A 27133-nucleotide genomic window follows, 5' to 3' on the forward strand; every position below is an offset into this window, starting at 1 on the left:
CAGAATACAACAAAAGAATCAGTCAACATCCATTAATTTGTATTTTTATTATAAAAATGTAGACCTTGTGGACAGACCAGTTCACAAACAAAAATCTAAACTTTTTTTAGACTCTCTGAAAACAGAATCACAACATCCTTTACTTGTTCCTTAACAGAAAATCTCGCCTCTCCTCGTGAGAAACGACCTTTACAAATGAACGGTGACCGAATAGAAAACAATAATACAACTTAGAAGGTGTTTCCAAAGGGAAACAAATATATTTTAAAGCATAACGCTGCAAATACATTCTCTTTTTTTCCAGCAGAGACAAACAAAAAGTAAAATAAGCACTTTGGTCTTCGCCCTCAAACACAATGAAGATGCATTTTTATGAACAAAGTTAGCTTCAGTTAGCAAAATGCCAACTCGTTACCTGAGGCAACGAAAGCATTTCAATCACATTTAAGATTTTGTCTGTGGGTTATGACTTCATGTACCATGCAGAATGTACTTCAGAGACGACTCGTCTATAACGTGTTCATAAACACGAGCTAGCGTTCGCTTGAACAGCAAACATGCCGTGTCAAGCCGGTGAGGTACAAAAAACTAAAACTCATGACATTGAAACGTAATTTATATTCTTCCACCTTAAATCCGTTTTTAAAGTGCGTATCTGTACTCCTGCCCAGAAACCTGTGGAAGAGGAGCGGCTCATGCGCACTAATGTCCGAGCGTGAGACCGAGCTCTACGTCACAACCACTGACTTTAAAAACTAGGTGACGAGATGGAACCGTCCAAAAAACATCCAGATCCGAGGTGTTGCTGTTGTTAAACAAACAAATCCTCCTTTTTGATTAAGTCAAGTTTTTCTTTATGTAAGAATGGGTTGATTATTTATTTTAGAATAGGACGTGTCCAAAATCACTGAATCACTGAAATCTGCTGACAGAGGTTATTGTAACAGATTCATTTCTGTGACTGCGTCCGTGCGTTGCAGGAAACACGTCACATCGTCGATACGAGTCGTGAACCTGCCCTCACTAAAAGAATAATATGAAAGGGATCTTTTCAAACAGACGTTTCTGTTAATATCTATTGTCTATCGTTTGTTATTTCCATGAACTGGATGATTGTTTCGTTGCATTGCTGATGTCATGTGACCTTTCCCCTCAGGTAAGTCAGCTGATTTAAAACTTTTAATACAGAATGGTTAACACACATTAACAGTACTTGTTTTGTTTTTTTGGAGCTGCTGTGAATATGGAATAGAGATTTTTTGTGAAATCCTCTTTAATGTTAGTGCACCGCTGCTTTCAACAAAGCACCCTTGTATTTGTAGTTTTATGAGGAGATGCGTCGTGTGCATCTGTGAACATGTTTTTGTATTATTTAATCAAATTTAACTATTAAATTGAATTAAAATAGAGACTCATCTTCTACCTTTTGTCTGAAAGTAACACGTGTATTCTTAAAAACAGGTTGTAACAGTTTGAAATGCGGTTTTAAAATGAACGCAACATATAAATAAAAACTTGAAAGTTGATGCAAATAAAACACAAAAACTTACAATAAAATGACAGCTGTCCCGTCGGCAGCTCGGTGCTTTGCCTTTTAAATATGAGAACCAGCTGAAATAAAAACTGAACGGTTCAAATGCAGCCGAGATCTCAAACATCACATTAAACATAATTATGCTTAATAATAATAAAACTAACACTTTTTGTAGACAGGTAAAATATAGCATTGTTTTGTGCCACAGAACACAAAAGTTAAACAAACTACAATTCAAATAAACCCTAAGTAGAAAACACTGAGTGGGTAAATAAATAGTTTTTGAATTGCACAACGTGTAAGCGCTGAAGGAGAACGTCTCCGGGGCGTCGGGACGTTTCAGTCGGTCGACCGTGAAATCAGTCAGGCGAGCGTTCATTAGTCAGTCAGTCAGCGAGTGAAGGCCGACGCCCTTTATCCCTTCACTGTCACGATTTAATCTTCCACAGCTGTGAACAGGAAGTGAGACAGGAAGAGGATTAATACACACAGCGTGATGAGTTTAAAAAGGCTCGGTATGAAGTTTATCGGTGCTCTGCGGTCAGAAGGTGATGTGAGCTTCCTTTTCTAGAAGTATTGAAATAATAAGTGAATCAGACTGTTGCAGGTTGAAGAAGATCTTCCTCTACACTTCAATACAATAGAAAACACAGAAGTATGAACCAAGTGTCCTTCGTTTAGTGTAAAAACTAACATGTGATGACGAGCTTCTCGTCTTTTCTGGTTTTTAACTAGCCTTTCAGTCCAATGACGACATGTAAAACAGCAAATTAAAACCCAAAATAAACCTCTGTCACACAAACACACCTTCAGGTTAAATCCTAGTAGGTCCGATATGACTCCAGACACGGCCGACAGGATGACCACCTGGGTGATGTTGTAGAGCAGAGGGTTCATGGTCAAACCGTACAACCTGAAAGGAGTATCCAACTCCTGGAGGGAGGAAATAAACAGTTGTTGAGATTATGAGGCGTATATAAGAGCTCATAAACAGACTGTCAGTGCAGGTTTCACAACAGGAAGAGAGCTCGGCCTCACATAATACAAAAGAATCCTGACAACTGGAGCTAAAACTTGAGTTTTGAAGACGGTCGTCACCTTGAGTAGTTTGGTAGCCAGTTTTAAAACGTTGTTCACGAGTGTCAGCTCCTCCTTCTTATTTGGCTTCTTCTCCATCTTCAGATACAAGTTGATCTGATAAAAGCACAGAGAGGATCAGTGTCGCTGCTCTGCCGGCTGTGCGGCCGTGCACGTGGAAGTGTGCGCGCGTACCTGTTCGGTCAGCAGGATGGAGGTGTTGCTGTACTTCTTGCTGGTCTCGGAGCCCAGGGTGACGAACCTGAGCAGGAACAGCGACAGACTGGAGCACCAGATCACCAGCTCCCAGTTGTAGTGACACTCCAGGAACGTTTCATGGATGTGGAGCAACTGGAAGAAGAGAGGCCGTAATTAAGGCTTATTTTGTGTGTGTGGAGAATTAGAAGACATCTGATGTTGGCGCCCTCCAGTGGTAGGAATAAAAAAGACACTGCACTAGTTTTTACTGGACTTTGCCAAAAGAAGATCTTACACATAGTTGATTTAATTTTAAAGGAATGAAAAAACACTTGTGGTATTGTCAATAAAAAAATACAATAGAAATAAATCTAGACGACGTCCACACTAAAACCTCCTCATGTAATTGCTAATGCCACACGAATGATGTAGTAATACATGAAACCTGTAACCCAGGTACCCCGAAGATAATCGATTTAATGTCGACGTACTCTAGGTCCTCGAGTATGTCGACATTAAATTAGAGTCTAGGACACCCGAGGCCATAATGTTTGTATGATTCATCATTACCTGAGCGCAGCAGATGAAGACGACGGACAACGTCAGCAGGAAGGCAGACGACACGATCACGTCCACCGAGCGCTGAGGACCTCGTCTCTGCAAACGCAACGTGCAGAGTTAGTTAGTTGGTTAGTGCCAGTCCGGTGTTTACGTCTGTACATTTCATTCACCACATCCTTCAACGCCAAACTCCCAAATGAACACAGAGATATAGAAAGAAAAGTTGAAAAGGCATTTTACATGGACCCCATGTTACAGCACATTCACTCACTTTGTTCTTGACAGTTAATTGTGAAATGAACAGTGAAGAGTGAGCGGCTAAACTGAGCTCAGCGAGCGTTTAACGAGGTCGTCGTGTACCTTGAGGTAGGAGCGTAGCGACAGCCACATCTTGATGTTCTGAACTTTCTTCAGTCTAAAATGGGGGACTTCAGACTTCCTGGCTCTGCGGGCTGAAGTCAGGTGACCAAACAGCTTTGCAAACAGCAGCCTCTGAAGCACACGGACCAGAACGCCACAATGAGTTCAAACAGAACCGACAGGCGGGTTCAGACCGACGCTTTCCAGAACTCGAGCGGCTTCGCCGTCAACAGCAACGACTCGGAGCGCCCTCGTCTCACCTGCTTGTAGGTCCTCTCTGCTACGCTGAGCAGGAAGAAGAACAGCCATGTGAGGCACACGCGTACCAGGAAGCTGAGCGTGACCATGGTGATGACCATGGCGTCTGATCCAGACCCGCCCCCCAGCGCCACAGACAGCAGCTCACTGGCTGAGAGCGCCGTCAGCTGATCGAAGTCTCTGTACTGAGCCAGCCTGCAGGAGAAGACAAGTAAACATGCCGGCTAAAATTTAAATATGTGTAGTTTTAAAGAGGTTTAACACACGTGTCCTGAATCCCCCAAAGGGTTAATATATTGAATCGACGCTATGCCAGCAGTACCTGTACACAAAGGGTGTGAGGCCGAGCGTCACTGAAACCACGTTCCCAAAGACCTGGTAACCGATACCAGGGGTGTAGAGGTTCACCTGCCGGAAGGAGGAGAAGCAGAGAGTTTGATGCTGAAACATTAAATGCATGTAACTCTTTGAGGACCGAGAGAGTCGCCACTCACTCGGTTCATGATCATGCCGCTGATCTCCAGAACGGACATGTCGGCCTTCTTGCACTCGTTGCCCTCCCACACGATGGCGCTCACCCTCTCCAAACCGGGGTTGGAGCTGTGCAGCCAGGGAGAGTGACCCTGAAGACAACACACACACACACACACACAAACACAGTTATTATCAAGATACTTGCAGGTCAGAAGAAGTCTGGGTTGAAATGAGGATGACATTCGTTTAAAAAGTGCAACTTATGAAGATGTTTTGAAGATGCCTTACAGACCTGATGGAAAGGGTCGTCTCTGTATTCCTTCTTAGCCGGGGGACAGACGGGCGTCCCTCCTCCTTCTCCCTCTGTCGAGAAAAGGAGTCTCAGCATTAATTCCACTACAAACCCCAAAAGATAATGAATGAACCAGGACTTTAAATGATGTTGTTGTTTTGATGAACCTGCTAAACAAACTAGTCACAAATGCTTCTCTCCATGTTCTATGATCTTCGTACCCGTCTCTGATGTGCAGGACGATCTGCACTCGGCACAGTGCAGGAAGTCTTCCCACATCAGGTCCTCCGTCTCAGACTCGTGTCGAGTGCTCTCCGAGTCCTGAGTCCTCAGACTGGAACATCTGGAGCTGCAGCTGGTGCCGGACTTGGGAACGTCCTGACAGACAGCAGCGAGGAGTGTTATGAAGCGATGCCTTCGTCCAGAGTCCATTTTTCTGCTATAAATCGATGGGACTGCTTCGTAAAAGTTAACGTGTCTCCTTTTGTGTGCGTTTACCTCCACAGCGAAGTGTTTCTTGTAGTGGTGGTGAGCATTCTTGCGGTTTCGGAGCGTCGAGTCGCTGTTCATTCTTTCAACTCCCCTGCGGAGGGCGCTGTAGGATGCTTCAGGGTCCTCCTCGCTGGACGCCTCGTCCGACGCCGGCTCCTAAAAGACAGAATCCACACGTCAGCCACGTCCCGGGGGAGACGGCCCAGCTGTGGTGTTTCTGGTGCGGTGGATCACCTTGTTGCCGCTTGCGAGCATCAGTCCCGTGCCGAGGGGCGCGTGATTGTGGGCGGGCTGGACGTGAGCGTTCCAGCACACCTCGTCAGCCCTGGTCAGCAAATCGCATCGCGGCTCGTGGAGCTGGAGCCCCTCCTCGCTGCTGCGGTTGGTCACCCGGCCGTCCAGCGAGACGTAGCCGTTGTCCGTCTCGGTCGACTTGTCGATGGACAGCTTGGACTTCTTGGATCTGGAGGAGGAAGCGGAGGAAGGGAAGGAGGACAGGTGGAGGAGACGGCGAGAAGGAGAGATAGAAAAAGATAGACATGTACAGATGGACAGATGGATACAGACAGATGTTTAGATAAAAACACAGCAGGGCAGTGAGCTCAGCAGAAGTTCAGTCTCAGAAGAAGACATGCGGCGAGATAAATCCCACTAACAGGAAGCATTCAACACACCACTGTGGAACATTCAGACAAAATGAACACCTATAATAGAGAAGAAATGTTGCACAAAGCATGACGTACTGGAGGACTGCTGCTGTAATAACGATTCAATTCAAACACTGAACACGCTGATATTCAATTAACTAAACGTAGTGTTGCTGGTGCTCTCAGCTGACATAAATAAAGTTAAATCAGAGGAGTAATCATTGCATCACTGAGAAAGTGTACTGACTGCGGGGGAGGCGTCTCGCACCGAGTGCTGAAGTGAGTGTGACAGATAATCAATAGATGAAGAAACCCAATGGGGCGTTATTGAGTGCTCTGGATGTTCCACACCGTTGTTGAAGCTGGTTGAAGTAGAAGCTTGGGGAGGAAGCAGACGTCTGAGACAGTTGTGATCAAATTCAAATTACAGTAATTGGTTTTAGAGAGTAAAAAATGTAGTTTGAGAAACTCTCAGGGGAGTTTTGGTAGTTTTTCTTCCCAGCAAAAGATCCACGCCCCGTGTTTCTTTCAAACGCAGCTTAGTCATGCACATCAAAACCAGCTGCACAGTCCCTTTGTTCCTCACTCAAACAGTGGCGCCATAAAATAAACATTGTTTTCATTGTTACATGTTGGTGCCTCGGGAATTTATAGTCATGCAGCAAATGCTGCTCATCAACATCAAATGGGATATGTTAAGTTAACCAATGAGAAATTGGGCTATTTCTTTAGGAGGGCAAAAGTTAGCGTTGAGAAAGGAAGAGACGTTGCAGCTGACGAAGCCCAGGGAGGTCTGACTCGAGTCCGGGGTTCAGTTCTTGGTATTTCAGCTCAATAATGAAATCAAGAGTACGTGTGGAAGAGTAACCGGTAAGATTACAAGACCAAATTGAATTATTCAATGAAATGTATAGATTTAACTCACAACAAAATGATTCTCTATAAGATTGACCAAAACTATACAACTTCAGATCATTTGGTGAACTGAACCCCAGTCCCGTCTTTGTATATCATCTCGTTTTAGGAAGATGAGAAACGAAAATACACACCCAGCTTTACAGATATCATGCCAGAAATCTTGGAAGAGAGTGCCCAGGCTGTATGTGCTGCAGGCTGAGTGGGAGTGTGGCGCCCCCTCCTGTGTGTTATCGGTAGTGCTAGACCCGTCGCCTTCCCTATGCACCTCCATCTGAGAGGCCTTCCTCAACTTCCTTCAGTTTGAAAAGAATAGAGAGCGGAGAGAGACTTAAAGAGGAGACGTGAAACTACAGCAGTGTGTCCACTGGGAACCCGGCGCATTTTCTCATTATGATTTCAACAAGTGTTAAGAGATACTTTTACTTAGAGAGAAGCGAGACAGTGCCATGTTTCAAAAAGCCCAAAACTCAGGCGCCCGCCAGACACAGGTAATGTTAAAAAGCACATTCTACCAAAACCCTCATTTAGGTTGTTATTCTGCAAGAGTAGATATTTTTCATTAAAAAAACAAACAAAAAAAAACTAAACTTAAGTGTTTTCCATTATTAAGAGAAAACTGAAGCTGAGGACAGACATCGTCATGTATTTCATACAAAACAAATAAGACCAATGTTTTAATAAAAAATATAATAAAAACAGCTTTTTTGAGGTAAACAAGGGACAAAACATGTAAAAAAAATGTCCCAGATTTTACAATGCGTTTAGGAAACATCACATTTCCATTTTTTTGGTGTTATATCTACTTTTGCAGTATATGTATGTAAAAGTTAGATTTTGCAGAACTGCTCCTTAAAAATGAAGATGAAGTGAATGCTCGATATAATAAATATTGACAATATCTATTGGTTTGGTATGTATTAGACGGTGTGCACTTTCAGACCTGGAGACTGATTTAGACTCCACGACTCGGATGAGGAAGAGAGAAAGACAGATATAGAGAAAAGTACAGAGGAACAGCATCTTGTGCAATTATAATTTGACCCCTTTATCCTCTTTCCTTAATAAAAGAGACTGAAATGTATTCAGTGAAGGAGCGACCACTGGTACCACGCTTCCTCCAATCCCTTTCCAAAACTGTGGCATGGTCCAATTTTCTTCCCAAGAGTCTGAAAATTGTCTTAAATATTTGTGAACCAGAAACAGCAAAGCTGACGAGCTGGAACCCGTCGGAGGAGAAACCACAAACCAAGTCTAAAAACTACAAAAACACACCAAGTAAAGCAAACTACCTTCTACTTAAACACACAATAAATCCCATTGGCCTTGAACCGATAACGTTATATTTATCATGGAGAGACTCCAAGGCTGGCAAGCCTGCAGTCTCGAGACAATACAATGACCTACATGTTGGTCCTATCTAACGTTGGCTCAGACGCTGAAGAATTTATAAAGATTAAATAGACAGTAAATTAAGTTGCAAAGCTGAAAAAAGTCTGCTGATGTTGACAGAAACTCTCTCCATGATAAATATGCTTCTCTTTAGGTCAATTCATTTGTGAACTTGTCAGAAAAGCAAACAGTGAGAAACACGCAATCCAGCAACAAAATACATATTAAAGTATGTTTCTTCTCGACCTCGTGCTCGTTATCTCCATCGTCTCCTTCAGCGTTTCCCTCGCTTGATGTCTACTTCCCTTCTTTCCCTCTCTCCACCTCTGTCATGTTTATTTCCAGCAGTGCTTACCCTCCTCCTTACAAACAGCACTTCCTCTTTTCCTCCCCAGAGCTCACCTGCGTCTCTTCCCCCCGCTGCTGGAGGCGGGTTTCGGCGTCCTGGTGGAGACGATCTGGCAGTGGACGGTGCCGAGCAGCAGCATGAGCCAGATGGCCCCGAACACCTCGGTGGTCGGTATCCCATGAGGATGCGGGATGCTCGCATACAGGACTGATGCTGCAACTGCAAGTTTAGAAAATGGCGTCCTTTACATAGTAAATAGAGATATCGAAAATATAGCCTTGCACCTACATGTGATATCCATATAACTACCATACTTTTTTAAGATGTTTGTGGAGACCAAAAAGGGGGTGAAAATGTAGTAAATGTTGCACTTTTAATTCATTAAGTGACCAAAAGACAACGTGTCGTCTGCTGGAGCTAAGCAACCACTAATGACCCGGTTGGGCCACTTGGGTTTGTGCATCTGTCCGTTTTGTATATCTGCCCTCTGGTGATCAACATGAAGTTGATGAAACTGTGGTAATAAATCAAAAGGTGTGCGAGTGTTGTTCTGCAGCATGTGGGGGAAGTTAGCAGGAAGGGCGGAGGGTGGGAAAGAGAGATAAAAATAAAACGGTCTGTTTTCGGGCTATAAAGGGCATCACGCTGTAGGTGGTGGAAAACACTGTGCAGTCGTCTGAACAGTGTTTTTGCAGATATGTGGGCGTAACTTGGGAGGACACTATGCTTTCAAGATATTGTCTATACTGCATGTGTAGTCTCAGAAAAACCTGGAGATCTTTTCCCAAATGACATACGCCATTTGGGAAAAGATTTAAACATTTAATGAGGTTAAATTCAGCCTGGATAGCAGTAAATCAGTAATTGTTGACAATGATGCGACTCGTCTCTGAGCTCTATTGGACCTCATTGGACACTGTCAAAATTTGATATTTCCACTACAGCCTCCATATTTATCCAGTCTGAAAATAATAATAAGAAAAAAGTCTAATGGCATCATCCCTCCCACTTGATTGTGGTGAAGGTACACACACACATTCACACACACACATACCTTGGAGCAGATAGAGAACCAGCAGTAAGAGGAAAATGGTTCTGGATGTAACCTGGATCCACCATCGGTAAAAGAACGGGAAGAAGACGACTCTGACGATGCCTTTTCGGGTCAGGGACGTCCACGGACTCTCTGGTTTGGCCTTGGCAAACGCCGAACCTGCGAAGGAAGAGAATAAAACACACGCGCTTAGAACCAATTAGGCCAAAAGCTCATCACTAATTAATTTTTTCTGTCCTCAGATGTACATTTATTCTCTCCTCTCTTTTTTTTATGATCGGTTCTGTTATCCTGTGTGATGAAATAACAATGGAGGATACATTTTTACTGATTCGATGAGGAATTCAGATTGTGATGAATATGAGACAGAAGCGAAAAGATGAGAGCGCAGACCGGACCGATGAAGAAAGAAAGAAGAGGATTAACATTGACAGGAGGTTGGCACGGTGACGCCGGCCTCCCTTTCAGTTTTTGCAGAAAGCCTCAGCGGTATCTAATTGAGTTATCTTGATGGAGAGGAAGTTTGCGCACACACAGAAACTTTCTCCTCTCACCTCTAACCAAATCCACGTCGATAAGGTCTGGTTTGACATGTCCCGTCTTCTTTGGCTTGTTCCTGAAGCCCTGCAGGGGGAGATATGGCAACACAGAGTCAATGCCAGACAAGGACAGAAAGAGCAATGCATTATTAATACACACAGAAACACACATACAGGAAGTCAACTACAGGAGGCTTCTCATGCACTGTATGCCACACACACACACACACACACACACACACACACACACACACACACACACACACACACACACACACACACAGCATCAGTGTTTGAAGAGGCACACCGTGCATCAAGGCTCACGCGGCTAACGGCTCTAGTCTCCATCTCACTGCAGAACACGTCTTCACCATTTAACTCTGGATCGGGAAACCAGTTTTTACACATTAAAGCATCGAGTCGAGCTAAATGTGGAGACTCTTTTGCTACTTTGCATTTGTTACAATATTTAGGAGGAGAAAAATAGTGTGTTAAAGCAGTCATTCACCTCAGTGAGGTTTGCTGTTAGAGCCTTAAAGTTGGTGCTTTGTGCAGTTTATGACCCAGGGAGTAAAGCTCCCCTGTGGCACATTGACATCCTGTGTCAACCAGTCACTTCCTCCTACAATGCGTTTGGCACTCTGTCTCTGTGTGTGTGTGTGTGTGTGTGTGTGTGTGTGTGTGTGTGTGTGTGTGTGTGTGTGTGTGTGTGTTATGTATGTCAGCTCTGATGACGAACTGTACGGAAACTTTATGAGCAGCTGTTATGAACTGTACATGAAATTTATTGCAAGGACTGTCTTTTTCTGTGAGTGACAGCAGAAAATAATATATACAACGGAACAATTACAGCTGTGTGTGTCTGTGCGCAGTTTGAGGTTTAGACCAGTCCTCACTTTTACACTGGAAAATGGTTTCACATTCAACAAGACTGTGAAATATGATATCACACTCATCTGTCCACTCGGATCAAACTGGCTCATGCTAATATTTACATACAGGCCCATCAGGTTTTGTGTTATCAGTAAATGGTTTCATACAGAGACTTAATCGGGGTCCTTATCTTTAAATAGCACGACCAGTAAGCTATTATGCAGTGTGTGTGCGTCTGTGTGCACTAATGCAGGGCTAAAAGAAGCCGATCAATAGCTTCCTCTTGGCAGTAGATTTACCGCAGCATTAAAGTCCTTCAGAAATATCCCGCCTGGCCACAGCTCTTATCTCTGATACGCTTGGTCTCTTATCTATAGAAGCTAGTTCCTCCTTAAGTTACAAGCTAAAATGTTGCCTCAGTGACCAGCACCAACGTGGATGAATGTCATTCATTCAGAAGCAGAAAGTGTTTGAAACCAGTACTCTTTGCCGTTGAAAATCCTTATTAAAAGGCGCTTGTCATATTACTCTTAAGTTGTGGTTGTTTTTTTGTAGCGCTATTTGCTACACACCTAAAAACAGCACATACTTAAAATGTATTTTAACAATAAAAACATGAACACAAACTCAACAGGATATGTTGTAGTTCCCCGTTTGTACCAGCGGGTGGCGACTGGTTTTCCTCTGCAGAGCTCAACACAAAAAGTCTATGAATTATATTAGCAGAGCATTATACCTTTAGCCCAACGGTTAAATAAATAATGATACAATTACATATAATATTATATTATATTTATTGTCCTGTCAAAAGGTCAGAGGAGAAAAATATCTATTTCAGTTCTCGTGCTTTGTAAATAACTATTCTGTTATCTATTGTCCTTTTTAGGAATCTACAGAGCATAATAAAGACACAAAAGCGCAGTTGTATCTTCCTCGAGATTAAAAGGAAGAATTGGTTATCTAAATGTTTTATGAGGTAATAAACATTAGGATAAACAGTTCACGGCGGTGAAGGGCCGACACATTGTGTATCCATACTATGCAAAGATAAACGCTGCGCTGTCTGCGGCCGATACGATCTCTGAGAAACCAATTACTCGACAGACGAAGACCCAAGGTCGCGACGCATTGTTTTATGTGTGTGCGCGTCTGCGGACTTTGAGCTCATTAAAAGAGAGCGTCTCTCTCCGCCGTTTACAGGACAAGAGGTACAGTAGGCAGGTAGAGGGACAGAAAGCAGAAACCGCTCATCAGAGGATATCTATGTCTCTGTTCATTCAAAACATGTAGACTAAATGTGTTCCTGCCCTGAAAATACCAAACCCTGTGTCGGCTACTCTGACCCCAATTTAGGAATGCTGGTCAAAAGAAAATCTCTCGTTCAATCTGAGAAGGGTAGAATTAAAAGGTCAAACGGTGAGATGTCACAGCAGACAGGTGCAGAGGCTCTAATTCTTGCGTCGCTTCCAGCCGTGCACACACAGAAACAACACTGTGCCCCAGAAACCCCAATTTATACCCACAAAGTAATATCATGAAGCGGGATATTTATTATGTACCTTTATGCATTATGTCCACACAAAAAACAGCCGTGACAGTTGAGTTGTACTGTAGGCGGTAGAGTAGCCGTCTTACAACGGACCACGTTGTGTAAAAGTGACACAAATAGACTTGTTTTCTCATTTCTGTGACACAAATAGACTTGTTTTCTCATTTCTGTGACAATACCTCTCTGCAGTATCTCCACTTCCTAATAAAATGATATATTATGATATAACACGATATATTATATTGTCATGTGATTATGTAGGATTCAACAGAGTAAAATAACCCAGACCGGTCACAGAAATGCAGCTATGTAACCACGAAAAAAAAACGGTTGTCTGACATAAATTATTAATCTGCTTTGACCTTTGAGTCTGCGTTACTGCAGTTCTTTCCACCCTAAAACTGTCTGAAGAAGACCAAAGTTCATGCTAATCCAGCTGTGAGTTCACACCGCAAACAACTGTGGAGGCCGCAATTGTCAGGCTGCAGTTAAAGTTGAAAAATAAACAAATTCTTCCCACAGCCGATCACAAAGCCGCGTTGCTACAGTGTGAATGCAGAGTGGGGTTAATAAACACACTGGGATTCTGACATGGCAACTGAAATGAGCGATCAAACCAACCAATCACAGTCTAGCTGGCTACAGCGTGGGAAGCAGATGTGCACTGTGGGACAACAAGAGGGACGTCCTCCCCGCTGTATACTCACCAGAGAAATAAACTGTGGAGAGGAGGAAAAGACGGATGGAAGAAGAGGGGATGGAGATGAAGAGAGCAGAGACGGGCATGTGACACCCAGCCAGGAGGGCAGAGAGGAAAGAGTTAAAAGAAAACATTGGAAAAGAACTGGCAGCATGGTGAGAGACAGCAGAGACAACACAATGAAGGAGAGAGGAGATGGAAGATGAAGAGTGAAAGTCAAAAGAGGAGACAAGAAAACAGAAGAAATAGAGGAAGAAGAGAGACAAGTAGAATACGCAGAGCACAGAAAGAGACACAAACAGGAAAATGGGAATGAAAATAAATAAAAAAAATCAGAGAAACACAGAGCAAACAATGAAACAATCGCACCTTTATTTCGCGCTGCTCCACCGACTTCTCCCATATCTGTTGGTCATAGGCGCCAATCTGGAAAAACAAACAAGGTAAATTACTAATGATGAATGGTGGAAGAACAGCAACAGATGGCTTTATTTCCCAGATGCTTTGCACACGTTATTGTGCAGAAAGAAAAAGAATAATGATCAAACCACAATGAGGTTCTCAGACGCTCCGGCAAGCTACACTTCCCTTTAGAAGAAGATCTATGCTTAGTTAAAAACGTTTAAATAATCCCCTTGAAATCAAAAGGGAACTGCCAACGCCCCTTCGGTGCATCCGTATCATTATTTCAAGACAGATTGTATCTCCCCCACAATAGATTTTCAATATTTTGATGAGTCTGCAAAACCCGGTCATTATGGCTGGCGTTTTGTTTTGTGTGGGAGTTCAGGATTTTAAAACTCTTGCTTCACAACTGGAGCCGCCGTGATCTCATAAAACAAGCTGGATATTTACAACCGTGTCATTACATGATGAGAGATGAATCATTTCACCACAAATTATGATTTTAACCTTGCAATCAGCGTTTAATTGTAACAAACAAAACAGTAATTAACCTCAGTTTTCCCACAATACACTACTTATAAAATACCACAACTTTGACAATATTACATATTTGGTAATAACTTGTTATAAGCTGTCATTGAAACTACATTTACAAGGTAACTGTTAAATATTTAACCTGTGACTCTTCATCAACACTTCATCAAATGGATCATTGTGTACACGTTTTACCAAAGTGCTTTTCTGAAAAAGAACATTAACAAGATATCTTAACTTAGAGTTCAGCTTTACTTTTTCATATTTTTAAGGCCGTATTTGGCGTCTTTGAACTCTGTGGGACCCAAACAATAATTAAAGTTGAATTGAAAAGGTGAACATAGTTCAGCACTAAACCACACCCGCTGAGTAAAACACATCTGACACACAAACAAGACACACACTACTTTATACAGTCCTCTGTGCCTCGACTTCATCTTCTCTAAAGTTGAGTTAAGAACCTGTGGAACTGGTCCACAAGGGTCACGTCTCCAGGAAGAAAAGAAAAAGAAATCTCACTCACACACGCACTCACTGCAGAGTGTGTGTATCGGTGGGAGCATGATGCTAGTGGAGTGGTTAACACACACACACACACACTAATGTAGACGCATGACTGAGAGGTTCGTCAGTGTGTATGAGCGTTGTACGACACAGACGGACAGAAAGAGCCGTTATCGCGGGGACAAGATGGCTTTGTTTTTTCGTCTAGATATCCGTCCCTGGGGACACACAAAACAAACACACAAGGTCAAACTGTGCCAATTTCACACCGTCAGGTTTTTATTCCCACGCAGCAACGATTAGCAGAGGATTTTGAAGGAGGAAAAACAGAGCACTGGGAGGCAGAAGTCAGTTTTCATACAGCGTTTTTATAGGCTTAAGAGGATCATTCGAGGATCTGTCGTCCGCAGATCAGTGTATTCATGCAAGTGTGTGCGCGTGTGTGTGCGTGTCAGGCATCGAGTCTAGGTCATCACGCGAGTTTGCCAGTGGAAAGTCTGCATGATTAATGAGAGACGTCATTAAACATGAATAGAAAGAGAAGAAGAGGGGAAAAGGGAGGTCAAAGACAAGCGAAGAAGAACATGAAGAGAAGAGAAAGTGTTTATAATGTCAGTTAAAAGGCCTCCTTATCAACCTCTTTCGCTCTCTCTTCTGGACAGAAGAATACGTGTGTGTGCTTTTACTTGTATAGCCCGATGACTTGTGATACCCCGTGTTAACCAGCAGCTACAGGCCCGGCATCAGAAGTGGGTCAGCCAGTGCGTCACGTTGTGCCCGACCCTGAATCTTTTCTTTTTTTAAAGAGCATCACTCGTTCAATGCTTTCCTTTAATTTTGAAATACTGATTGCTGCTGCAGGTCACACCATCACAGTTACAATTACCGCTCTCCAAATCAAAGAAAATGTCATCCGACTGCTGATAACGTCTCACAGAAAAGGTTCAACTTGTTTCTTCTGTGTCCAACGCGATCATGTGGTTTGTTTATTTCTGAGAAGACGACAACATTCACAGAAAAATAGGATTACTGGACTGTTTAATAACATTTACGATTGAAAGTTCAGTCTTGACCTTGAAAGCAGTACTGGACAAAATCTCACAACTTTCAGACTAAACTCTTCAGCCAACTAAAGAGTCTGAGACATTTAAACATCTCCATCTCCATGACAGCTGGGTATCAGGTGATGAAATGCTTCAGAGCAGCTCGACGGGGACATCGTGGTGAGACCGTTTTATCAACTACTGCATTCCTAAAGAGTTTGGTCGAACATAAAACTATGTTTTTTTACATCCACAAAACAGAAATACTCTCTTATAGTCATATTAAGTACTATTCCAACAACAGGAGTTCACGGCTGATCAATGCTCGCAGTGATTTCTTGCCCCCAAATGTACTTCTTTTAGTGCCGCATAAGACCTGTAGATTACTGCTCTGTTCCTTCAGCGAAATAACAAGTGACATTACAACTGAGCTGGTAGTTACTGACGAATGTGGATTCTGAGGTGCCATCGGTTGTGAAAAATGGGATCTGCTCAGCACCGGCTAGCATTAAATCTGACGTCCATCTTACTGATTAACTGTGTGTCATTTAGGCTGACATCTGATTTTCCACATCATTAAACCTATTAAAAAACACGCGCACGCACGAGGATGATTGAGTGTATGCGGAGGACAGCCAGAGGGCAAACGTGAGCAGACTACGCAGCAGAAGATAAAGAAGCACAGAGGGTGTAGAGGAAGGCCGGTACGGAAAGAGGAGTCATTTTCAGATGCGTACAAATCCCTCGTTACATCATGGAACGATGCGGTAACTGAGATCTGACAGAGCGGTATTAACGGCACTGGAGATCCTCTTACATACATACACACCCACACTCTGTCCATTTCCCTCTTCATTTTGTCTGTGAATGATAACATATTTATATAATAATCTAAATGAATCAAAAGTTTGCTTTCGTAACCGAGAGGAGATGAATATTCTTGGTCAAACAGCAAGCTGATTTCACTGAGAGAAAGAAAGGGAAAAAAAATCATGAATTTGACAAACAAATCAAGAGAGAGAGGGAGAGCGAGGGAGAGCGAGGGAGAGCGAGAACCAGAAGGAAAGATGACGAGGCCAAGTGTGCCGCTGCGGCAGTGCTGGGGTCACCATGACGACAGATGGAGGAGCGATTCTGGGAGAGAAAGAGAGAGAGAAAGAGAGAGATTATGCCGGCGAAGCAACTGAGTTATATAACTGCCTCTTCAAGTTAACCACAAACTCCATTATTGGATACTTGTGGAGCATTGTTCCTTTTAGAACACACACACACACACACACACACACACACACACACACACACACACACCTCACAGAAATACTTCTACAATAAAAACAATGTGATCTATAAATACAAAAGGTGTAACTGGTAGTGACAACCCCACGGATAATGATCACCCTGATCTTTCAGCTCAGTGTTTAGGTTTCAAGGCTCAGCACGTTCAGGCTCTTGCTCTCTCACGTGTTATTTCCCGTCCCTGCAGGTGTTTCTCAGTTCAGTCCCTGCTCAGCACTAATTGTCCTACAGACACAGTCAGCAGCTGGTGAGCGCAGAGGAGCATCCAGAAGATTAATTGCCAGATATTTCCCCCAGAGGTTGCCGGTGACAAGAAACTGAACTGAAAGCGGAGTGGATATTTGACTTGCACGCATCAGGCGAACAGATACACAACTCCAAATTAATCCCGATGTGTCTCTGTGTCGGCTGCATGAAGATAAACTGCGTACTAGTTAGTCATTTAAACTTTATACATTTTTAATGTTTTGGAAACTGTGGTACTCCCCACTGTGGACCAGGCGGTGATGGAAAATCCCTCACCTCACCGAGCTTTGACACACCAAGAAACCACGAGTGGAAACACTGCTAGAGTGTGTGAGTGTGTGTGTGTGTGTGTGTGTGTGTGTGTGTGTGTGTGTGTGTGTGTGTGTGTGTGTGTACACACAAAGACACTTTCATTATAGACAAGTGTGTTCACTATGCAACCATTTGCCTTTGATTCATCAATCATTCAAGATATTGAGTTCACATAGATATACAACATGAGCTTTAAAGAACTGGTTCTCAATAGTGGGATGACAGTTGATTTAATCATTTTACCACAAATCTCTAAAATGTAAATCAGAAATGTAATCATTAAATACGTGACTTCCTCTGGGGACACTATAAAAAAGAAACAGTAAAAAAGGTGTGAGCGACAACAAAACTCAAAACAGGATTAAGTGACAGAAAGACCAGTTGGGGTCGGCCAGCTGGTCGTGGCGTGCAGATCAACCCTCTGCTGCGTTTTCACGCGTGGCCATGGCAACGCACAGAGAGGTGTTGCTGTAGTACAGTGTGTGTGTGTGTGTGCGTGTGTGTGTGTGTGTGTGTTTCACATAACAAATAAAAAGGGAGGTTCAGTGAAATTTGGTGCCGATTAACTTGTTAGCGGTTATGGGTTCAGCTATGAAAAACACAATAATATGATGATCAATTTAGAGATCCAACTAATAACTATATATTACTATCAATTATCAATTAGAATCCAGGGAGACGAGTGTCTTTAGTTTGACTATCAGTCCAAACCCCAAAGATATTTAGTTTAGTATCACATAAAAGAAAGTCACCAAATCCTCTTAATAGAGAGGCTGGAAACATGGAATATGTGAAAAGTACTTACACAGTAAAACAATAACAATAGTTGCGGATTTATTTTTTGTCATTGAACCAATCTATTAATTAACTAGCCTTTCATGCAACCAACAATTATTTCATAATGAATTAATCTATGTAGCTTAGTCTTTTGTCAATGCAATGCCAGAACATAGACCACAACGTCAATTAGCTTACTATGACTCAAGACGACGTCTTCAAATGTTAAACTAAGACCCTAACTTATTTCACTTGTTTTCAAATAAAGTAAATAAAATAAAAGGAGAAAGTGGAATGAGGCCATTTGTAGTATTTTTTCCTTTCAAAAGTGACTCCAATTTTATTATTAATAACTAGAAGATTCAAGCAAATGAATACGAGTCAACCTTAGCCCTTCATGCCTGTCTTGCTGTCGGGTACATGTTCTTATAAGACTTTTCTTTGGGTATTATCTAGATTGACAGACATATTTTGATGTTATTATGTACATAAACATATGAAGCTACTTGACAGATCATGTGTTGTCTCTACTCCAAATATAGTCATGTCCTCCATCTATAAACTCATTTCACGGAGACTCTTCACGCTGAGACTTAACGTCCACAGATCTCGCCCACATACCAAGAATATGAATGATGTGGCGCATGTCGTTAAAAAAAAAAGGTTCTAAAGCCAAGACATGAATAAACTATAAGCTGATTAATTTCAGTCCAACGTTTTAAGCTCAAATATATCACTGACATGCCACAGGAAGCTGGCAACACTAGACGATTAGTAAGCATGATGTGTCAGACATTTAAAAACACAAACAAGCAGGTCTGTCTGCTGCTGGAAGCGAGCTAGACTGCACGGCACCGTGGTGGGAATAAAAGCAGCTTCCACACAAACATAACAGTCTATATGCGGCCTGTCTGCAGAAATAGTGCAGTCAGAAATACACTAAGAAGCGTGAGGCACACTGAGAGTAGGCTGGAGGGAAGAGGATGGGGGTCAGCTTCACAGTCCTGGTATAGTCTGGACCGGTCTGTTTCCAGGTCAGTAGGGCCTGAGATCTCATTACAGCTTGTTACCTTTCTGACAGGCGATAAACAAAAAGAGACTTTTCTACCATACGTCTAGTTTTTACACATTTCAAAACGGACAGAAAATGTGAACAAAACACTTTTATCTGGCCGGGTTTTGAAACCGTCTCCAAGATGTTGAGTCCAACATGTTGAGTCCAAATGCTGTGATTTTGTATTTGTGTAATACATTCAAGGATTAAGCGTGTATTTCTTCTTCGATTGACTTGAATTCACCTTCTAGAAACAAAATAAATGAGCAGTTGACTGTTTGGAGATAAAAACTAATTAGACACGATTTAACCGACGGAGGCCAACCCATTGCATCACACTCCCACAGTGTGTACAAAATAAGCTGATCACAGTCACACCGCTCACACACGTAGCTAAGGCTACAAAACACAGCAGGTAATTTTCCACCATGCGAGTCACATCAGAAAATATGCACACCTAAATACTCTCCTGAGGGAAGCGCTTGTTTATTTGGCAAGATTTCAGGTGTTTGCCTAATGCCAAGCCAGAATACACTCGCTCGCTCTTGCATGTTTGGCTGGGCTCGACGGGATTTTTAGAGCTGCAATGGACCCGTCTTTACCCGTCTTTCTCCTCTGCCTGCAGGGTTTTTGGTCAGCCCTTTAATAACAGTTAATATAGAGACAGTCTTTCTTTGAATCATTGGAGACAAATCGTATTAAGCTGGTTATGACGTCGAGCAGAGAAAGTGTGTTTTATCTCCTTTACGTTCAGAAAGCTGGACGTGAAAAATATATATTTACTGTAAAAGAGACGTCAGAGATAAAGACGGCCTGAGGACAGTCAGACAGGTGTGATTCCCTGCTTCAAAAGAGTTTCACTCGTTCATGACTCAGCTCTGGCGTGTCTCTGCCCAGACAAGCTCGGCTAAACGCACACGCAGACACACAATCAAGCTTCAACAAATAAGAGAGAACCTTGATTTTCTGTTTTCGTTCCACTTTCTTGGACTGATGATACATGTTTACAAGATGTGATACCTTTTTAATGTTACCTGCAATTAAATGTAGGACTAAAGAACCAAAATAAAGATACAAAGCTAAGAAAACATGCTATTATCAGAGGACAATAGTAGTTTGTCTCAAGCAGACAGCAGTGTTTAAGAGTTGAGACCTTTAATTAAAAAGGCTGTAACTTCTCATGAGTCATCTTCGGTGTGATCTGATTGCAGTGAAAGCTTATGTTGATGTCCACGTCTGCCAGGAGCAAGCAGACGATCAGGGACTGACAGGTTGTGATGATGTGACAAAAAGATTAAGTGGAAGACTGAAAAAAATAAATGGGACAGACAGATATGGAGACAGAGATGTCGTGGAGGAATAATAACAGACAGATGAGCAGAGGAGGCCTGCGAAGAGACATACGAGGTCACGGCGGATAGACAGGCTTGTGGGGACAGACAAGAGTGTAAGCTAAGAGGTGCAGGGGGAGCAGCGCTGGAGTCCAGCAGAGGATCTGATATCTGAGACCATGGAACAAGAAGACACACAACACCGGCCTGGTTTCACACTGTGCCGACCGGCCCGACTCAATGAAGAAGGCAGTGCCAAAATACTCTGCGTCAAAAAGAGTCGGCACACTCAAATGTGGACATTTAGCTTTTTTGGGGACTCTGTACATCTTCAGTTGCTGTGTTAATAACAAATAATAAAATAAAAATTCAGCTACGGCATCTTTAGCGCACCAGAGGTTAACCAATAATGTTTGTACGTCTGCCACTAGAAACAATACATTGCAGCAACAAAATGTCAAAGACATATTTGAGGTCATTTTGAAACGGCATGGTATGAACATAGTTTGTCCATCTGAGAGCTCTTTAACTGTGAAACGTCCCTCAGTACAAATTGTGGTGGCCCTTCTTTAACAAAAACAAATGTAAGACATTCTTATCAAAAGTCTTTGTTAATGTTTGTTGTTTATGGAAGGTATTGATGCGTGTATACATCATCAGGCTCTCGTATCCAATGACAAACTTTTTCTTGGTTGAGCACAAGGTTTTTGTACTTTTAATATAACAAAAAGTTAAACATTAGGCACTTCTAATTTAGTAACAATACACTCTGCAGACATATTGCATCCATGTGTTTTAAATACTCAAGATTAAAAATAATGTTGACAACTTATGACAACTGAGCAAACTCAGCTTCAGAAAACTGAGATGCAGCTGAAAGTTTACTTTATTCATGCATAGACAACTAGGCCAAAGAAAATGAACAGAATATGGATTTTTCAGCAGGAACCAACAGCTTTTGAAAGTTGGAATCAAAAGGCATCGTCCAATGGGAAGCGAGTCTCTTTAGTGGCAATTTATCTCACACAGCTGAGAGGCAGTGAGAACATATGATGCGAAAACACAATTGAGACAGACATTTTAAAATAGTTTTCTTAGTTTGTGACAGACAGAAACCAAGCCAGCGTGCCAATGCAAAGAATGTACTGCCTCTTACCTTTTTCTGGTACCACACCACGGCATCTTTTACTTTGGAAGCCATTTACATTTCCCTTCTCCCCGTCTAGGGCATCTTAGACTGAAACACACAGCGAGAAAGAAAGAGAGCAGTGTGAGTAATGAGGAGAGAGAGAGGAGGACTGAGGTCTATATACCTGGTAGGAAGGCGTGTCCTGTCAACAGATGAAGGCGAGAGAGAGGAAGACCCCCTAGACACTAGCTGCATACACACAGTTAATTCAGCCAGTCAATAATTTCTCGGAAAACATCCGCGTCATATTGTGATTCAGGGAAAAACGCAACTCTAACTGCCATAACAGTAACAATCATTCCTAAATAAACACTTTTTTATAGGAATGTTAATGATTCATAAATGATCAGAAGAAGAGATGTGAATGATGTTTGTCTGTGTTTTATGTTGGAAGAAAGCCACTCTGGGGAAATGTGTGTGTGTGTGTGTGTGTGTGTGTGTGTGTGTGTGTGTGTGTGTGTGTGTGTGTGTGTGTGTGTGTGTGTCTGTGTGTCTGTGTGTGTGTGTGCGCGCTTGTGACCAAGCCAGCAACCACTTAGCTTAGAATGGAGTAGCAAACAGCTAGCAGAGCACAAAATCCACCGAGCACCACACTTAATAACATGTTTGATCTTGTTAGTTGAATATGCTTTTTGGAATAGATTGCAGATTTATTGAGAATAAGCAAAGTAGCAGTTTTCCCAAAACACAGAGTGGATGCGGTCACAAAATGATGTGATGAATAAAATACAATATGCTAGGAAAAAATGACCACAACAACTTTGGACAAAATCTCCTAGCTTTTCCATCGCTCTGTTCTCTCTCCATCCACTGAGGAAGATGATAAGAAAAAACATGTTTGTATGTTGTATTAGATCAATTGATTGTTGGTATATGGGTCACTGCTGGGAGGTTCACATGGCAGAGAGCCAGCATGCGTCCATGACGGTGTGCAGCGTGTACATTAGGCCTGCAGTGTGTCAGCGTTACAGTCACACTGTGATTCTAGTAAGAGGTCTTTGAAACAGGATCTTCAAGCATGTTTGTTGTAGTTTATAAAGCAAACAAAGCTTTTCTGGATTCACTTTAACAAACCCGAGCTTCAAACTATGTATTTGACACTGAGAACAGCAAATAGGACTCATTTAGCTCATGACATATTTGACAACAGCAAACTCCTGATGCTTAAATAGGTTTTAAATGTTAAAATTAGAAACCGCTTATGAGTCTGTGGAGGTGGAAAAGGAAGACGAGCAGCATGGTTAATCTGAAACGCTGTAAAACATGGAGGCTTTGAGGTTAGCCACTCTCCTTCCCCTCTTCTCTCTTGTTTCTCTCTCTCTTTGTACTCCTTTGTTACATAAGTGCAAAGTGTTGTCCTGCAGTGCGAGTGGGAGTGACGGCGGGCCAGAGAGTGATGGAGGACAGCGGCTGCAGGCCAGGCCGACTAAGGGCAGAAGCCGACTGTTTTCCCTTTAGCTTCACCGGTTGACAGGAAATAATTCTTGACCCAATGAAATAACACGTTTTGACATTTTCCTCTTCTCTCCTTCGGCAAGCTTTTCTCTCAATGTTTAAAGAGGAAAGACGTCCTGCTTTGCATGTGAAGACTCGTTTGTGCTGCTGGCCTCAGTCTGCCGGGTAGTCAATCCCTCACGTTAGCGTTTCCAGTGACTTATGAGTCATGCTTTCCTTCCTAATATTTATGTGCATACAAGTGCTGCTACTTTGAAGATATTTTTTTTTTAAAGAAAACCATTGACGAGTTCATTTTTTGGCCACTTGCAGTGAATGAAATGTGGGTTAGAGGGGTCATACTACTGGACTGTTTCGTCAGCTCCGCAGCTTATCTGCCAACAACCAAACCGCAACACTTAATGTTTATATGAGCGATAAAGTCGCCACCTCAAACAAAAAGAAGAGTGTTACCGCAAGTGTGTCACGGTCCTGGCGTCCAAAGCCGCACGGGAGCGAGCCGGAGCGCAGTGTGTCAAGAATGTGAGAATTTGAAGTTCAAACGCAGGAAGGAGAAGAAAAACATTTTGCTCGGAGCCAAGTGTGAATCGTTTCAACGTCAAGCACAGAAGCCTTCCAGTAGTATAAACACTGTTTCTATATCCGTAATGCTACATGCACACTACGCATGAGGTTACAGAGGTGCAAGTGCATTTCTGCCTGCGTGTGCGAGAGTGTGTGTGTGTGTGTGTGTGTGTGTGTGTGTGTGTGTGTGTGTGTGTGTGTGTGTGTGTGTGCACTTTTGCTCAAGAAGGCCAGAGACATTTTTAGCAACAGGAAGAGAGTATCTTGCTTGTTGTCTATGATTATGATCATCAGTCCTTCCTCTATCATTCACTGCTCCGCCACACTGATCCTCACATAGTATGTATGTACTTGTTATTTTGCTTTTACTCATGGAGATATATTTAGTTCAACTTAACAGCGGGAAGGAGATTAAAAAAGAGAGAAAGAACTATACTTGTGTGTCCTTTTTATGTGCAGTAGGTACACAAGTTAATGGGTTTACAGTGTCAATAAAGGCCTTCATATTAAAACTTTTAGAGGCACTGAGATAGAGGCGGTTGAAAGAAAGGGATAAAGCACAGAAAGAGAGGAAGAAGGAAGTATGTAAAGACAAGAAACGTTTCCTGTCCGTCCTTTGTTCACATAAACACAAGGACAGAGAAAGAGTTTACCTCTCGTTCCCCCAGACATCCCACATTCACATAAACAGTGACTTTCCCAGGACAAAATGCTTTGAATATCAGAGGAAGAGCAGTTTAAGAATAATGTTAATGAATTTTGAACTTCTCCATTAAAACGACTAATGCTTTAAGAATTAATTTGTCTGCTCATGAAGTACAAATATATAATTTTAGGGGGAGGGGTGGAGGGGAATAAAATAAAGAGGTGATTGGGAGCACAAAGAAGTACAGTTAAACATTTTACTCTTGTGGGATTTCTGTACATAATATAAAATGTTTTCAGATCCAACCAATGTCACAGATAAATCCAAATAAAAATGAGCTGGAGTCTGATTACTGCAGAGCAACGACTGCTAACAACTCCTTCTTTGAAGAGACGTGAGATTGCACAACCACAAAACAACAATCCTCAGCAAAAAACAGACATTCATCCAGACAGACAGACCAACAGCTACACCCCGTCATTAGTGGAGTTGGACCACTAACAGCAATGTTTTCTGTTTTTAACTCGCTAAGACTCTCAGACGGCTTTAAGACTTCAAATCCTCCACATGCAGAAGACAGCGATAAGAAAAGAAACAGGCAAAGCCTCAAAATCCTCTCATCATACCTCAGTGGGATGCCAACACTAGTTCACACACACATTATCAGACAAAAACACACACAGATGCATCACATGCTATTGATGTGACTTCATACACAGGATTAGCTGTAATGTGCTGGAAAATGTAAGAAAAAAAAAATAGGCTGGGTTCTTTTCCAACACACTTTTTCCTAAACCACATATTCAAGGAGTTCCTAAAATACACTCTGGCTTGCAAACGAGTATTTAGGGAACAGAGCAGAGACAACAGACGCACACACAGCTGTTTTCTCCTCAATGCTCATGAACCCTGTGTCCCATATGTACATATATTATATAGGGGTGAGGGGGGGGGGGGGGGGGTTGTCCGATGAACCTCCAAGATTTTGGGCAACATTTCTGACCCCAAAATCATTCTTTATAATGTGCTTGGTTTAAATTTCATAGCAGTTGCTCGGCAAACAGCAAACTCTTGTCAACAAGAAAGCTTCACAGACGCTCATAGCAAAGATCTCAAAGAATTCACACACGCACGCACACAAAGTCTGTCCGACCAATGGTCTGTCTGAAGTGACCCATTCACAGAGAGAGACAGAGAGGTCAACTAAGACATGTGTATTATGAAGGCCACAGTTTATATGAGGACTCTTTTTGGTTTTAAAATAGAGAAGGAAGTCATTTTAGAGATCAGATACCGGGGACAAACTGGCAGCGTATTGCAGTCTCTTCTGTTCTGCATTCATAATATTAGATAAGTCACTATTTTCAGCATTTGAATGATATATGAGCTGCCTGACCTCCGTTTAAACTTTAGATACTTCTTACAACCAATCACAGCTGATCATTTTCATCGCTATGTTTCCACGTTGGCTAGAGGAAAGAATCAGCTCTTGAACTGACCAAATTAATCTCTGACATAGCGGCGCAAGAAATTCACATTTTCATGATAAAGTAATCTATCAAGGCCAACAGTGATAATCAAATGCTCACGGTGGCATCTTGAAGTTCCTTGACGTTCTTGAAATTCGTTGTTATATTCAACTAACAAATCCAAAGATATTCATTCAGTTTACTATCATACTTTTTTTTTTTAACTAAGCAAACTTTCACATTTGACGAGAGGGAACTGAAGAATTGATTGAATCAGAAATACATAAAATATCTGATTACCAAAATAGTTGTCAATTTAAAAAAATAAATCTAACTTTTTTACTTTTCAAATTATCTAAAACTCGGAGTTGATCAGTACTTTCCAGCCACCACACACACACACACACACACACACAAACACAAACACACGCGCACACACACTAAATGGGTGTCGAGGGGGAGGGCGTGGCGAGTATGTGTGGATGTATGCGGATGTCATGCTATGTTTAGTTTTTCTTGTTTCATTTAGGTTAATTGGTTATGTAACAGGCTGCCCTTGCAGACGTTTTAATCCGACACCTCACAGCTACTCTCTTTCACTCTCACACACGCTCGCTCTTTCAATTCTTAATGTCGCACATTATTGCAAACGACGCGGATCGGTTTCTTGTAACCGGTTGCGTCTTGCACTTGGTTCCAAGTTGTTAAAACACCGTATTTGAGAAACGCCGGCGATAACGAAAGAGCGTCTTCACTAATGTCAGAAGGAATTATTAAGATTTTTATAAGATATAATTAAAAGGGTTGTTAAACCGTCTGTGGGAGGAGCTGCGTCAGGATCTGTCAGGTGATCGAGTGATCGCATCGTACTTTAACTTCACAGTAATTATTCAGAACAGGATGCTGCTCAACTCATATCAAGACATGCAGCTTTAAGTTAGAACCAGGTGACTTCTCGTCTCACGCGTCGACGTTCATGACCTCTTGAGACTTGATGGTCCCGTTGCACTTTTAAAAACACAACACCGTTTCAGTGGAAGTACC

General features: G+C 42.3%; 1 protein-coding gene across 3 annotated transcripts in view; it reads right to left on the reverse strand.

Annotated features, from left to right (window-relative positions):
* Window positions 1-28: 28 nt before the first annotated feature.
* LOC137791312 (protein PHTF2-like) overlaps window positions 29-27133 on the reverse strand; it is a 33224-nt gene continuing 6119 nt past the window's right edge. For 2 of the 3 annotated variants that reach the window (XM_068586136.1, XM_068586135.1), the window contains exons 3-21: window positions 21923-22003; window positions 13634-13690; window positions 10158-10227; window positions 9604-9762; window positions 8603-8768; window positions 6943-7104; window positions 5481-5709; window positions 5253-5402; window positions 4976-5132; window positions 4755-4825; window positions 4483-4611; window positions 4311-4396; window positions 3991-4183; window positions 3731-3862; window positions 3380-3466; window positions 2807-2962; window positions 2633-2728; window positions 2342-2467; window positions 29-1983 (exon numbers count right to left, since the gene is read on the reverse strand). In XM_068586136.1, the coding sequence (XP_068442237.1) occupies window positions 1963-1983; window positions 2342-2467; window positions 2633-2728; window positions 2807-2962; window positions 3380-3466; window positions 3731-3862; window positions 3991-4183; window positions 4311-4396; window positions 4483-4611; window positions 4755-4825; window positions 4976-5132; window positions 5253-5402; window positions 5481-5709; window positions 6943-7104; window positions 8603-8768; window positions 9604-9762; window positions 10158-10227; window positions 13634-13690; window positions 21923-21967 (2292 nt within the window). In that variant the 5' untranslated portion in view covers window positions 21968-22003 and the 3' untranslated portion in view covers window positions 29-1962. The remainder of the gene's footprint in view (window positions 1984-2341; window positions 2468-2632; window positions 2729-2806; window positions 2963-3379; window positions 3467-3730; window positions 3863-3990; window positions 4184-4310; window positions 4397-4482; window positions 4612-4754; window positions 4826-4975; window positions 5133-5252; window positions 5403-5480; window positions 5710-6942; window positions 7105-8602; window positions 8769-9603; window positions 9763-10157; window positions 10228-13633; window positions 13691-21922; window positions 22004-27133) is intronic. The other variant, XM_068586137.1, reaches the window with a different exon arrangement.

Source organism: Clinocottus analis, unplaced genomic scaffold (genome assembly GCF_023055335.1).
Source record: "Clinocottus analis isolate CAN_PGR_092001 unplaced genomic scaffold, fCliAna1.0.p SCAF_20, whole genome shotgun sequence".
Taxonomy (NCBI): Eukaryota; Metazoa; Chordata; class Actinopteri; order Perciformes; family Cottidae; genus Clinocottus; species Clinocottus analis.